At 48.6% G+C, this 12,206-nt stretch overlaps 1 protein-coding gene across 1 annotated transcript; it reads right to left on the reverse strand.

The window, feature by feature from the left end:
- Positions 1-2,325: 2,325 nt before the first annotated feature.
- On the reverse strand, positions 2,326-5,469 carry LOC137156308 (olfactory receptor 51G2-like). Its single transcript, XM_067553032.1, has 2 exons — positions 5,437-5,469; positions 2,326-3,297 (listed from the first exon to the last, which is right to left on the reverse strand). The coding sequence occupies exon 2, from the start codon at positions 3,259-3,261 to the stop codon at positions 2,326-2,328; it is 936 nt and encodes a 311-aa protein (XP_067409133.1). The 5' UTR covers positions 3,262-3,297; positions 5,437-5,469.
- Between the last annotated feature and the right edge of the window lie 6,737 nt (positions 5,470-12,206).

The raw sequence follows: 12,206 nt of genomic DNA on the forward strand, positions 1-12,206 counted from the left end.
CCCCGTGGCAATTGATCCGTTTTTTGGCAGTTAGACCTATTCAGCCCCAGTGGTTTGAGAACATGAGACTGGTGCATGGCCTGAAACCCGTGGCTTCCCCATGACACTCCAACCCTCCCCTCAGAGATCCAGCACCTAAACCTCACTGTGGGGAGCGGATCAACAGTCACCCCCGAGCACCCCCACATCTCCTCAGACACCCAAGGGCTGGAGTCACTGGGATTCCCAGAGGTTAGCTGTCACCGGAGTTTGTGGAAAGGCTGTGGCCTCTGACAGCCAAATGTCACGTGCGTTGCTTTTTGGATCCCTGGCAGACCTGATCTTAGGGTCTCTCCCGGCCCCATCCTCAGAGTATCTGAGCACCTTGAATGTATTCATCCTCCTGCCACCTCTTTGAGGCAAGGCAGGGCAGGGCAGGGCAGGGCTATTATCTGTGTGTGCAGAGGTTCAGAGACAGTCGGGGGTTGTCCACGGTCACACAGGGTAAGGGAATGAAACCAAGCTCTCCTGAAACACAGAGCAGAGCCCAAACCACAGGACCAGCCTGCCAAATGGATGGGCTGGATTCTCAGCTGCCCCAAAGTTGCCCCCTGCGCTGTGGGGAGCGAGGATAGCAAGAAGCCAGTTACAGGGGTTTGATTTTCTGGCCGGTTCCCCACCAACCTCAGTGGAGTGTAGAGCAGCCTGGGGGCTGAGCTGACACCCGCCCGTTGGCAACAGCTTCACAGAGCACAGAACAGTCAGGCCAAGCCCCTGCGGACGGGTGCCACCCCAGCGTGCCCCCTTATGGCCTGAGGTACCACGCAGGTCCCTGTCCTTCCCTCTAAGGTCCCTGCAGTGACTTACTCTCAGCCTGTGTGACTGAAAACAAGATCCCCCTGTGTGGGGTCGTATTTGTTCCCCAAAACACAGGCTCTCTTAGCCTGCGCACCACCCTCCTCCATTGCCCAGGAGCCCCTCTCCCCCGCCCTCCTTGCTGGGGTCTGCGTTGGCTCAGGCTCATCACAGCTTTCCTGGCTCCTCGCCAGCTGGCCCCCCTGGTAGCTCAGTCCCTTCCCCACCGGCTGAGCGAGGGCAGCCGTCCTTCCCCTGCTGCTGTCGCCATGTTCTGAGAGAAGAGGCAGCCGGCCCTGCTCCCACGGCTCCTGCGGGGTGGCAGGGAGTGAGGGGAGCCAGGCCCTGCCCTGCACTACAAGGCCCCGGTCTCAGGCCCTTAAAGAAGCAGTAGGCTGGGATTTCCCAAAGCAGGAACTATTCCCCAGCCGGGACCATCTTCCTCTCTCCCGTAGCTGCCTCTGCTAGGCCTCGGTCAGCTCCTAAAGTCCCAGGAACATTAAAGGGCTAAACCATGGAGCAGGGGGTGACTGACCTTGCTGGCCTCTCTCACACTCAAAGGGGAGAGTCCCAGACACGTCCCCTCTAATAGCCACTGAATGGCTGGGCTGGGCTAGGAGCTGGCTGTGTCTCTGCTGGGGAGCTGAGGCCCGTTTCCAGCCCTTTGCATGGCTGGGGAAGCAGAACTGGAGGGGATGGGGAAGGAATCTGGGCCTGAGTCTCTTGCCAGGAGTCCTGTGTGTGAGACCCTCCCTCACACATGTAGCTCTGCCCTGCTTGGGGACAGGACAGTGCGTTGGTGGGGGGGCTCAGCAGGTATGTTGTGTGCAGAGCAATGCAAGGGCAGGGCACTGGCTGAATCACTTCTCTTGGGACTCCTGCTTTAATCCAGTGTCTGACATGAGTCAGTGACAACCACCTGGGTGGGGGCACAGGGGAAAAGTGGGCAACCGTGCCCGTGGAATAGCCCCTCTCACAGCTGGTGCTGATCTCATGGATCACGCAGCACCCAGTGTGCTCAGGAAAGGCCAGGACTGCAACTGCAAAATATCTCTGCAGCTTTTCTCATGGCCCCTGGGTGTTTAACCAGAGACAGGACAGTGACAAGTCATGGACAATGAGACAAAACATCCATGTTCCTTCTCTGAACTGACTGTATCCACAGCAATTCTGAGGTGTGAGCTAACACCGATACAGCTCTTTATGCAATAAAATCCCACCCATCCCCTGGCTCTACACAAACACAGTCACTGTGTAAATGCTGCTGCCTGTCTTGGTCCCGTTCCCCCAGTGAGCTGTCCTCCATTAGCAGCTGCTGGGGAGAACCCGTGTCCCATTACTCCAGGCCTCAACTGAGTCTGAACCTCTCTGTAAATAGATGAGATCTGTAGCGCATGTCCTTTTGGATGGAAGTGTTTAGGATGGAATAGGTGGCACTTATTTTTCATCTCCCGTGTCACCAGCGCTGTACCCGGGTGATGAACAGACCTTTTATTTGACGAACACCCTGATAATCCTCGCACGAATTTGTTTTGTTTTCACGCTGTACACGATTGGGTTCATCAGGGGTGGGACCATCATGTAGACATAGCCCATGACAATCTGAATGAAGGGAGAAGAGTTCTTCCCGAATCTGTGTATCACTGACAATCCGACCATTGGCGTGTAGAAGAGCAGGACGATGCAGACATGGGAGACGCAGGTGTTCAGGGTCTTGAGGCGCTCCACATGGGACGCGATTCTCAGCACTGTTTTGAGGATCATTACATAAGATAAGAGAATGAGCAGCGAATCCAACTGCACTGAAGAGACTGATGCAGCTAAGCCATAGACACTGTTCACCCTGACATCTGAACAAGCCATGTTCATGACTTCCTGGTGCAGGCAGTAGCAATGGGAGAGGACATTAGCATGACAGTATCGATGCTGTTTCAGGAGAATGGGGAGTGGGAACATTAGGACCACCCCTCTTAGCAGAGACACCAGTCCCATCTTGGCTACTCTTGGTGGGGTTAAGATGGAAGCATATCTCAGTGGGTTACAGATTGCAACAAAGCGGTCAAAGGCCATAAACAACAGCAGGGTGGATTCAATGTAGGAAAGCGAGTGGATGAAGAAGAGCTGAGCAAAACAGGCATCGAAGCTGATCTCCCTAGAATTAAACAAGAATATGCCCAGTATTGTTGGCATGGTGGATATCAATAAGCCAAGGTCTGTAACAGCCAACATGGAAAGGAAAATGTACATGGGCTCATGGAGGGTTGGATCTGTTTTTATAATGAACAGAATGAGTGAATTTCCTAATATGGAAGTAACATACATTAAACAGAAGGGGATAGAAATCCAGATATGCACGTCTTCCAGGCCAGGTATTCCAGTGAGAAGAAACACTGCAGGTTGGAACATGGTGTCATTGACAGCTGACATAATGCACTGAGCAGGTCCGAGGACTTTTGAAAGTTACTTCCTGAAAAGAAAAATAACAGGAGACTAGATGATATCTGACGAGATGTCATTCTGCTCTCAGTGCAAGACCTCCAGGACCCCAACTAAAGAAGATGAGCAAAAACATAGTCTTGAATTTACACCACTGATAGGAAAATAGGCATTGCCAGACTGGATCGGACCCGTAGGTCATCTTGTCCAGTTCAATGGACAGTACCAGATGCTTCCAATGAAGGTAGAAGAAACCCTGAAATAGAGAGCTATGAGAAAACCTGCCCGCAGAGAAAATGTCCTCCTGACACAAACTAGTTGGACAAATTTCATGGTGTAAACCAGGGAAGTTAATAGCTCCCCCATGACTTTTTAAAAAAATGTTCAGGACTGTAATTGGCCCTGTTCTGAGTTCAGGAACTTGACTTCAACAGTGCCACTCCAAATTTAATGTGTAAATTTCACCAGAACAGGACTCTATTTACTTTCACTTACCCAATAATACTACTGACACACCATGACCCACAAGATTAGCTCTAAGAGAAGATGAAGTGCATTTACTGGCTAGTGTTCATAGAATCATAGAATCATACAGTTGGAAGGGACTTCAGGAGGTCATCTAGTCCAACACCCTGCTCAAAGCAGGACTAACCTCAGCTAAATCATCCCAGAGAGGGTTTTGTCAAGCCGCAGCTTAAAAACCTCTAAAGATGGAGATTCCACCACCTCCCTAGGTAACCCATTCCACCCTCCTAGTGAAAAAGTTTTTCCTAATGTCCAACCTAGACCTCCCCCACTGCAACTTGAGACCGTTGCTCCTTGTTCTGTCATTTACTACCATTGAGAACAGCCTAGCTCCATCCTCCTTGGACTCCCCTTTCACGTAGTTAAAGGCTGCTATCAAATCCCCCTCACCCTTCTCTTTTGCAGACTAAACAAGCCTAGTTCCCTCAGCCTCTCCTCATAAGTCTTGTGCTCCAGCCCCCTAATCACTTTTGTTGCCCTCCGCTCGACTCTCTCCAACTACTCCACATCCTTTTTGTAGTGGAGGGCCAAAACTGAACACAATACTCCAAATGCGGCCTCACCAATGCCGAATAGAGGGAATAATCACTTCCCGCAATCTGCTGGCAATGCTCCTCCTAATGCAGCCCAATATGCTATTAGCCTTCTTGGCACCAGGGCAGACTGCTGACTCATATCCAGCTTCTTATCCACTGTTACCCCCAGGTCCTTTTCTGCAGAACTGCTGCCTAGCTTGTTGGTCCCCAGTCTGTAAATGTGCATGGGATTCTTCCGTCCTAAGTGCAGGACTCTGCACTTGTCCTTGTTGAACCTCATCCGATTTCTTTTGGCCCAATCCTCCACTTTGTTTAGGTCACTCTGTATCCTATCCCTACCTTCCAGGGTATCTACCACTCCCCCCAGCTTAGTGTCATCTGCAAACTTGCTGAAGGTGCAATCTACCCCATCCTCCAGATCATTAATGAAGATGTTGAACAAAACCGGCCCCAGGAGCGACCCTTGGGGCACTCTGCTTGTAACCCACTGCCAGCTAGACATGAAGCCCTTGATCACTACCCATTGAGCCCTATAATCTAGCCTGTTCTCTACCCATTTTATAGTCCATTCATCCAACCCATACTTCTTTAACTTGCTGATAAGAATACTGTGTTGACTGAATCCAGAGAGGCTGATCATCCTACAGGCTTCTCTTTATTCTCACAGGGACCCGTCCTTTCCCCAGGCAAGGGATTTGTAGATATTTGGCAAGTTACAAGTGAACATAGACAGTTACTTCATCTTGTCAGGAGAGGGGGTGGCGTCACTAACTGTGAATAGTGCAAAGATTAGTTTTGTACTCATATGCAGTTGACTGTGCAAGTCACTTCAGCCATGCTTGTGTAAGAGGTGATGGGCCTAAATTATAAAATTTCTTTTTCTGCATCTCATCTCTACTGTTTGCTGAAACACAGACCAGTGGGTCTATTGTCTCATGACTTTTTGGAAAGTCTTACACAACTAATGCAGAGTTATTGTATGAATGACCCGGAATTTAAGTGATAGAAACTACTTCTGGTCAGTTACCAGGAGACAGTACCATGCAACTGCTCACTGAAGAGAAAATTAATACGATAAGCCCATTTCAAAGAGTATTTGGAATACCTCTGAAATACTTTCAAAAGGAAAGGTCATTAAGTGGTAAATTTACCCCTGTTCCTTCCTGTAGAGATTCCAACAACTCTGCTGATGGCTTTCGATATGCACACATGTAATGAAATTTGGTTTGTAATAATTGTATTACAATGAAAAGTTTTGCCATTACATTTATAGAACTATACTTTCGCACACACACACACGTAAACCCGTTCTTTCCCTTTGGATCTTCTTTCAGTGATGATTTCTCAGGCGAGAGGGGGACCTAAAACATAAGGTGGGTCATCTGGATTTCTTCTGAAACTGAAAAGATTGCAGCCTCTCAGCCCTCATTCATTGGTTGTCAGCAAACAAAATTCTGGGAAATATTCCGCAACTAGTAGCTCCTCTATCCTTGGATCAATAGCTGACTAGTTTCCCTTAGGATCTGTGATGTCAAACTGCAGCCTTTATCCAGAATGGGATCAGCAAATACAATATTCATTGCCTGGGCTCTCACTCTCTAGTACACTGGTTTTCAACCTTTTTTCACCTCTAGACACCTACAAAATTTCAAATGAAGGTGTGAATACCTTTGGAAATGTAACACATAGTCTGCTAACCCTAGGGATCTGAGGACCACAGGTTGAAAACCATTGGTCTAGTACAGAGTAACCCCAGCACCTTTTAACCAGCTACAATAGGGGTTTGCGGAAAGTGAGTTTCAAAGTGAAATATATGAGTATTCATGGAAATCAAACTTAATTTCACACATGAATGTCGTCTATTGCTCACTCTGTCTCTGGATGCCTCTGTACTGTATTCATAACATACACACCACCCTGGAACAGTATTGTGACAGACATGGAGCTGAACTGCTATAGTTATGAATGTTTATGGGAAACCCAGTTCTTGTGCTGTTGATTGTATGGGTATATTGGGTTAAATATCGTGGTATGAGCAGTATGGCTAGTCTTAGTTTAATAGCGGGCTGCTGGAAAACAAGCAGGAAGGAAAACAAGAGCTAAAGTAAAGCCATCTCTCACTAAACACTTCAGGGAGGTTAAGAGACAACCCCTGAGCTTCATGCAGTGAAGACCCCATTTCCGGGCTCCAGTCAAGTTACACAGCTTGTTTTGTCAGTGCTGGGAGTCTGTCCAGAGGTGGGGCAGCTGGTGCTGATAAACTCCTCAGACTAACACACACAGACACCGCTGGGGAAGTCATAAAATGCTCAGCCTGCCTGGGTCCCCATCAGAGTGGGAGGGCTTCAGAGAGACGTACAGACTGTTGTTTTAAAACCCATTTATTCTCTCATGTGATGCTTTATTCCTACTGTTCAAATTAAACAATAGTTTTTAAGGATGGCTGACTGGTCAGTCTTCTCCCACAGGTCACAGACTCCCAAAGGGTGGGAGAATCATGATATTCTACACCAGGAGAGTGAAAGGGAGAAGCCTGACATCTGACACTTGGAGACCAGAGAGGGGGCAGAGATGCAGGTAGTCTTGTAACTGTTAGGGGTTTCTACAGGGCAGAACTGCAGGAGCCCTTATCCAGTCAGGAAAGAGAACTATTCCATGTGCCTTATCTGACCGGCTACCACAGAGCAACACAGCTCTGAATTCTTGCATTCACAATCCAGTCAGAGAATAAAAGTATTAAACATGGATTTGCTGATTAAATTTCCAGGAGCAAAGATTTGGGAACTACTCACTGATATTCCATGGGTTCTTCTCTGGCCCAGAGCACACGGCATGTCTAGAAACGGGACCCATTTAGAATCCAGACTCGGAGCACTGAAGTTTTCACAATATGAGCTCCTTTTCAATCTGGGATTTCTGTGTACCTGGAATGATCCCCCATACACCAAGGGCACAAGGAGTGGAGGGTCCCCCAGCTACCTAGTGCTGCCTGCTCTCCAGCCCCTGTCACTGAGTCACACCCACAGCCCAGAAGAGTCAGCTGCCGCTGCACAGGACATCTGTCCATCTCAACAGCTGGCAGCTTTTACCCTTCCCTTGGCGTTTCAAAGATTTAAAGACACAGAAACCTGCCAACGTACCCAATGCCTGCGAGAAGGGGAGCAGCTGCCAACAGAGATCTGCACCCTAACGGAGAAGGAGTCAGCAGAGAGCTTGCATGGGCAGCAGGCAGTGTCTGCTCAGACAGGCTGCAACTGTCCTTATGAAGCATGTTTGCCGATTTCCTTGGGGGCCACTTGGCCACCTCAGACCTTCAGCTGATTGGTTCAGTGCGTGCCAGTTTTAACCCTGTCAATGCAAATGGCAAACTGCAGGAAGCCCAAGCACAGGGGATGTGCAGTGATTCTACCAAACTAGACAGCAGCACAAGCCCTGCCACAGGCTCTATTCCTGCAGTCCAGGCTGTCAGCACTGTGTGTATGGCTCAGAGGAGTCACAGGGCTCCCTAGGGGGTGGCCGAGTGGTACCGATGATGCTGTTACAGCTGTAATCTCACTGCAGTGCAGTAAATCAGACAAATAATAGTTATGTAGGGTCAGATTTCTCCCTGGCAGCCCCCTTTCCTGCATTACAATCCCAGGGTGCAGGCTGGGGAGGAAGATTCCACACAGCTCCTACCTGGAAATTTCCCTCAGATGGTTCCAGTAGGGCAGGTCACTTCCCATCTCCCTGAGATATAAATATGGTGACCCAGCATCCATGGATCCACAGAGCTATGCACAGATCTCAGTGACCCCCGTACAGCCAGGCCCTCCCACCCACAATCTCTGTGCCTCCAAAACTGCTCTAGGACCCTCTCCAGATCCCTGAGAGCACAGGTTCATCAGAGATGTACTTCCAAGTCCTCTCACAGGAGCCACTGGCCATGGGACCTGCTGAAGGGGCCGTTGTAGAGGGTGGAGGTAGCTGGACTGAGAAGGGAAGGCGGGTCAGAGTAGCTCATGAGGAACAAAACCCCAGTCACAAACTAGGGGGGCGGTTTAGACTTTTCCATACCCAGAGTGCAGGCAGAGACTCAGGCAGTGCCACCTTCATTCCTGTTACGAAGAAAAGGTAGACAAAATGGCTCCAATTTCTCTTGGAGATCCCGGCAGCTGCAGCTGAGCATCAAATCAAAGAATCTTAGACAATCAGGTTTGGAAGGGACCACAGGAGGTTTTCTATTCCAAATCCCTGTTCAGTCCAGGACCAGCCCCAACTAAATCACCCCAGCCAGGCCTTTGTCAAGCCAGGCCTTTAAAACCTCTAAGGATGGAGTTTTCACCACCTCCCTAGGTAACCCATTCCAGTGCTTCACCACCCTCCTAGGGAAAAAGTTTTTCCTAATATCCAATCTAGACCTTCCCCACTGCAAATTGAGACCATTGCTCCTTCTTCTGTCATCTGCCACCACTGAGAACAGCCTAGCTCCATCCTCCCGGGAAGCCCCCTTCAGGTATTTGAAGGCCGCTATCAAATTCCCTTTCACACTTCTCTTCTGCAGATAAAAGAAGCCCAGTTCCCGCTGCCTCTCCTCATAAGTCATGTGCACATCTACCACTCCCGCCAACTTATTGTCGTCAGCAAACTTGCTGAGGGTGTGATCTACTCCATCCTCCAGATCGTTATTGATGCTGAAGAAAACTGGCCCCAGGACTAGCCCCCGGGGCACTCCGCTTGTTACCGGCTGCCGAAAAGACACTGAGCTGTTGATCACTATCCGCTGAGCCTGATGATCTAGTCAGCTTTCTAACCATCTAATAGTCCATTCTTCCAACCCATACTTCTTTAACTTAGTGGGTCTTCTTTAACTTAACTCACTGAAACCTAGTGGGTCTTTTTGGCTGGCATTTTTTGCGGAAGCAGGGCTCTGAAACAGACACAGCCCCAGGGCCATTGGAGAGAGGCCAACTCAAGCAGAGAGCGGGGCCGAGCTAAGTACAGAGCAATCGATGGCTGGAGGCCAGAGGACAGGCCCAGGGGGCTGAGCCCTGCTGAGCCTAGCTTCACTGAGCAGAGCCGAGCAGGGGCCGGGGCTGAACCGTCTGGTCCGGGTGTAGTGAGTGAGCGGCTGGGCAGCGATGTGGGGGGACCCTGGGCAGGACCCGGCACAGGGAGACGCCCCCAGCCCATAGGCAGCGCAGGCCGGACTCAGAGGGGATTGTGACCCCGACGGGGGGCAGACACTGGGGAAAAGGGCCCTGCCACCTGCCTCCCTGACCAGTTTGGCTGATAGCCATCGATGGACCTGTCCTCGGTGGCCCTGTGTAATTCTTCTCTGGGCCCAGTTATACTTTAGACCTTCACAACATTCCCTGTCAACAAGTTCCACAGGCTGCCTGCCCAGTGTGTGAAAAAAAATTTCCTTGTTTGTTTTTATATTTAAACCTGCTGCCTCTTTATTTCATTGGCTGACCCCTGGCTCTTGTTTTATGAGAAGAGGTAAATAACACTTTCTTATTCACTTTCTCCACTCCAGTCATGATTTTATAGATCTCTATCACAACCTATTTATAAGCCTAGTTTTATTAATCTCTCCTTATATGGAAGCTGTTCCATCCCCCTAATCATTTTTGTCACCCTTTGCTGTACTGTTTCCAAATCAAATCTATCTTTTTTGAGATGGGCGACCAGAACTGCATGCAGTGTTCAAGATATGGGCAAACCATGGGCTTAAACAGTCACATTATGATATTTTCTGTTATATTACAGTTAATAGTTCTACAATTTCATGTTTGCGTACCATCAGAACTCTTGGATGAATCCCATCTGGTCCTGTGCTCACACATTACTGTTTAATTTATCAATCTCCTGCTGACAATTGGTCTATTAGAGCTATTGTTTATTATTAAGCCCTGGGTGAAAGATCCCTGTATAGCTAACTGCTGGGTCCCATCCCACTCCAGGCCCATCGTGCTTTTGCACAGCTTTGCTGCTCTTAATTGCACCAGATACCAGATCCAAGTACCTATTTTGCCAGTAAGTGCCCAGGGATCATGCCCTGCTTTGTGCGCTTCACCCCAGGCACACACTCTGCCCTGACAAAGACTGAAATATAATAAATTCTGCTCTATACTCAAGTGGGCTTGATGTTTTCTATTTTATTTAAACTATGCATAATGAAAGCATGGAGATCCTGGCCACCAGCTGCTGTTGCTTATGAGATTAGGAGGATTCAAGAAACGGACTAGTCATTTTTACATGTGACAGGAACACACACAGTTGTGTGCAACAGGAGCACAAAAAATAGAAGAGTTTTGATTCCTTTAAATTCCATTTTGACATTCTGTGACATTCCAGGTTGTGACATTCTGTGAATAAGCCTCATCTACTCTAACTGAATGGACTTTGCTAACACCTCCCCTCCCCATTGTTGTTCCTTACCATTGGATGTATATATATACCCCCTATCTGATTTCTATTTCTTGCATCTGACGAAGTCGATTGCAGCCCACGAAAGCTTATGCCTGCAGAAATTAAATTTGTTAGTCTTCAAAGTGCTACAGGACTCTCACTGTTTTTGCTGTATATAGACTAATGGCGACACCTCTGGAATTTCATTTATGAGGAGAGGGAGATGAAAAGCCTCCAATTTCTCTTTGAAATCCAGGCAGCTGGAGCTGGGCACGGCAATGTCAATTGAATTTTCAGCGGAAAATGACCAGTGTTCAATGAAAAGCCACCCAAATGGGAGAAATTCTGTAGGCTCTGAAGTACAGGAGGTCAGACTAGATGGTCTAATCATCCCTTCTGGCCTTAAATTTTATGAATCTATGAATCATTGCCTTGAGCAGATCGATATCTGGGATGCAATTTCAAAACATTGTTACTCTGAATGCTTAAATGCACTCCACAGGAAGATACGCTGACCAAGAAGAATCAGGATTATCTCAGTAAAATCAGAACATATGGTCTTTGTATCCTCTAAACCAGGTATTTTCCTGCCTTGAGCTGGAATCTCACAATTGTCCCACTCTTTCAGCTGGGTAAAACACCTCGTCTATGCCAAATGCTTATCGTGATGCAGGTTAAACTGGACATCTGAGTCTCTCATTTTGTGTGCTTGTGACCAGAGCTATACAGTCACCACCAGCCGCATATAAACATGTAGGATTATTAGCAGACAGCACAAAGCATTAGAGAAAATGGTTATAAAATAACATGCAGCTGTCACATGTCTGCACCCATCTATCTCATGCATCACTACAGGGTAAATTGGACAGGCTTTGCTCTGGAGATATAGGAACAGAACTGGCCAAAGGGAAGACAAGGAGCTCTTGGGAGCCAGCCTGGTTTCCCTGTGTCTCTGAGAGAGCACCTTCCCATTTGTTTGCCCCTTTCTGGAGGAAGCAGCCTTTACTCAAGGCCTCCCTGTGTAAGCCTGGGCCCAGTCATCATCGTGCTCAGCTCTGTCTGTGTTACAGTGCCAAGGGGTGAAGCTGACCTTTGCCCTGAGACTGCTTTCTCCCAGCCAGGCCATCCAAGATGACACCCCCATGGCCGTTGCTCCACTGTTTGGCAGTCAGAACCATTCAGCCTCAGTGGCTTGAGTCTGGTGTGTGGCCTGAAACCCTTGGCTTCCCTGTGACACTCCAACCCTCCCCTCAGAGTTCCAGCACCTAAACTTTACTGTGGGAAGCAGATCAACAGTCAACCCCGAGCACCCCCACATCTGCCCCTGACACCTAGGGGCCGGAATCAGTGGGATTCCCAGAGGCCAGCTGTCACAGATTTCCAATAATGCCTGCTTTCCTCTAAGTCAGAAACATGCTTTTATTTTTACTGCATTTTGATGCTTCTCATCCTCTACAGAACCAGAGAACAGAGATCAGAGAG

The sequence above is a fragment of the Emydura macquarii genome, unplaced genomic scaffold (assembly GCF_026122565.2).
Source record: "Emydura macquarii macquarii isolate MOO-44397 ecotype Brisbane River unplaced genomic scaffold, CSIRO-AGI_Emac_v2 contig_1437, whole genome shotgun sequence".
NCBI classification, from domain to species: domain Eukaryota; kingdom Metazoa; phylum Chordata; order Testudines; family Chelidae; genus Emydura; species Emydura macquarii.

Excerpts from the sequence above, each read along its gene's own strand:
- LOC137156308 (XM_067553032.1), bottom strand. The coding sequence starts at position 3,261 with ATGTCAGCTGTCAATGACACCATGTTCCAACCTGCAGTGTTTCTTCTC.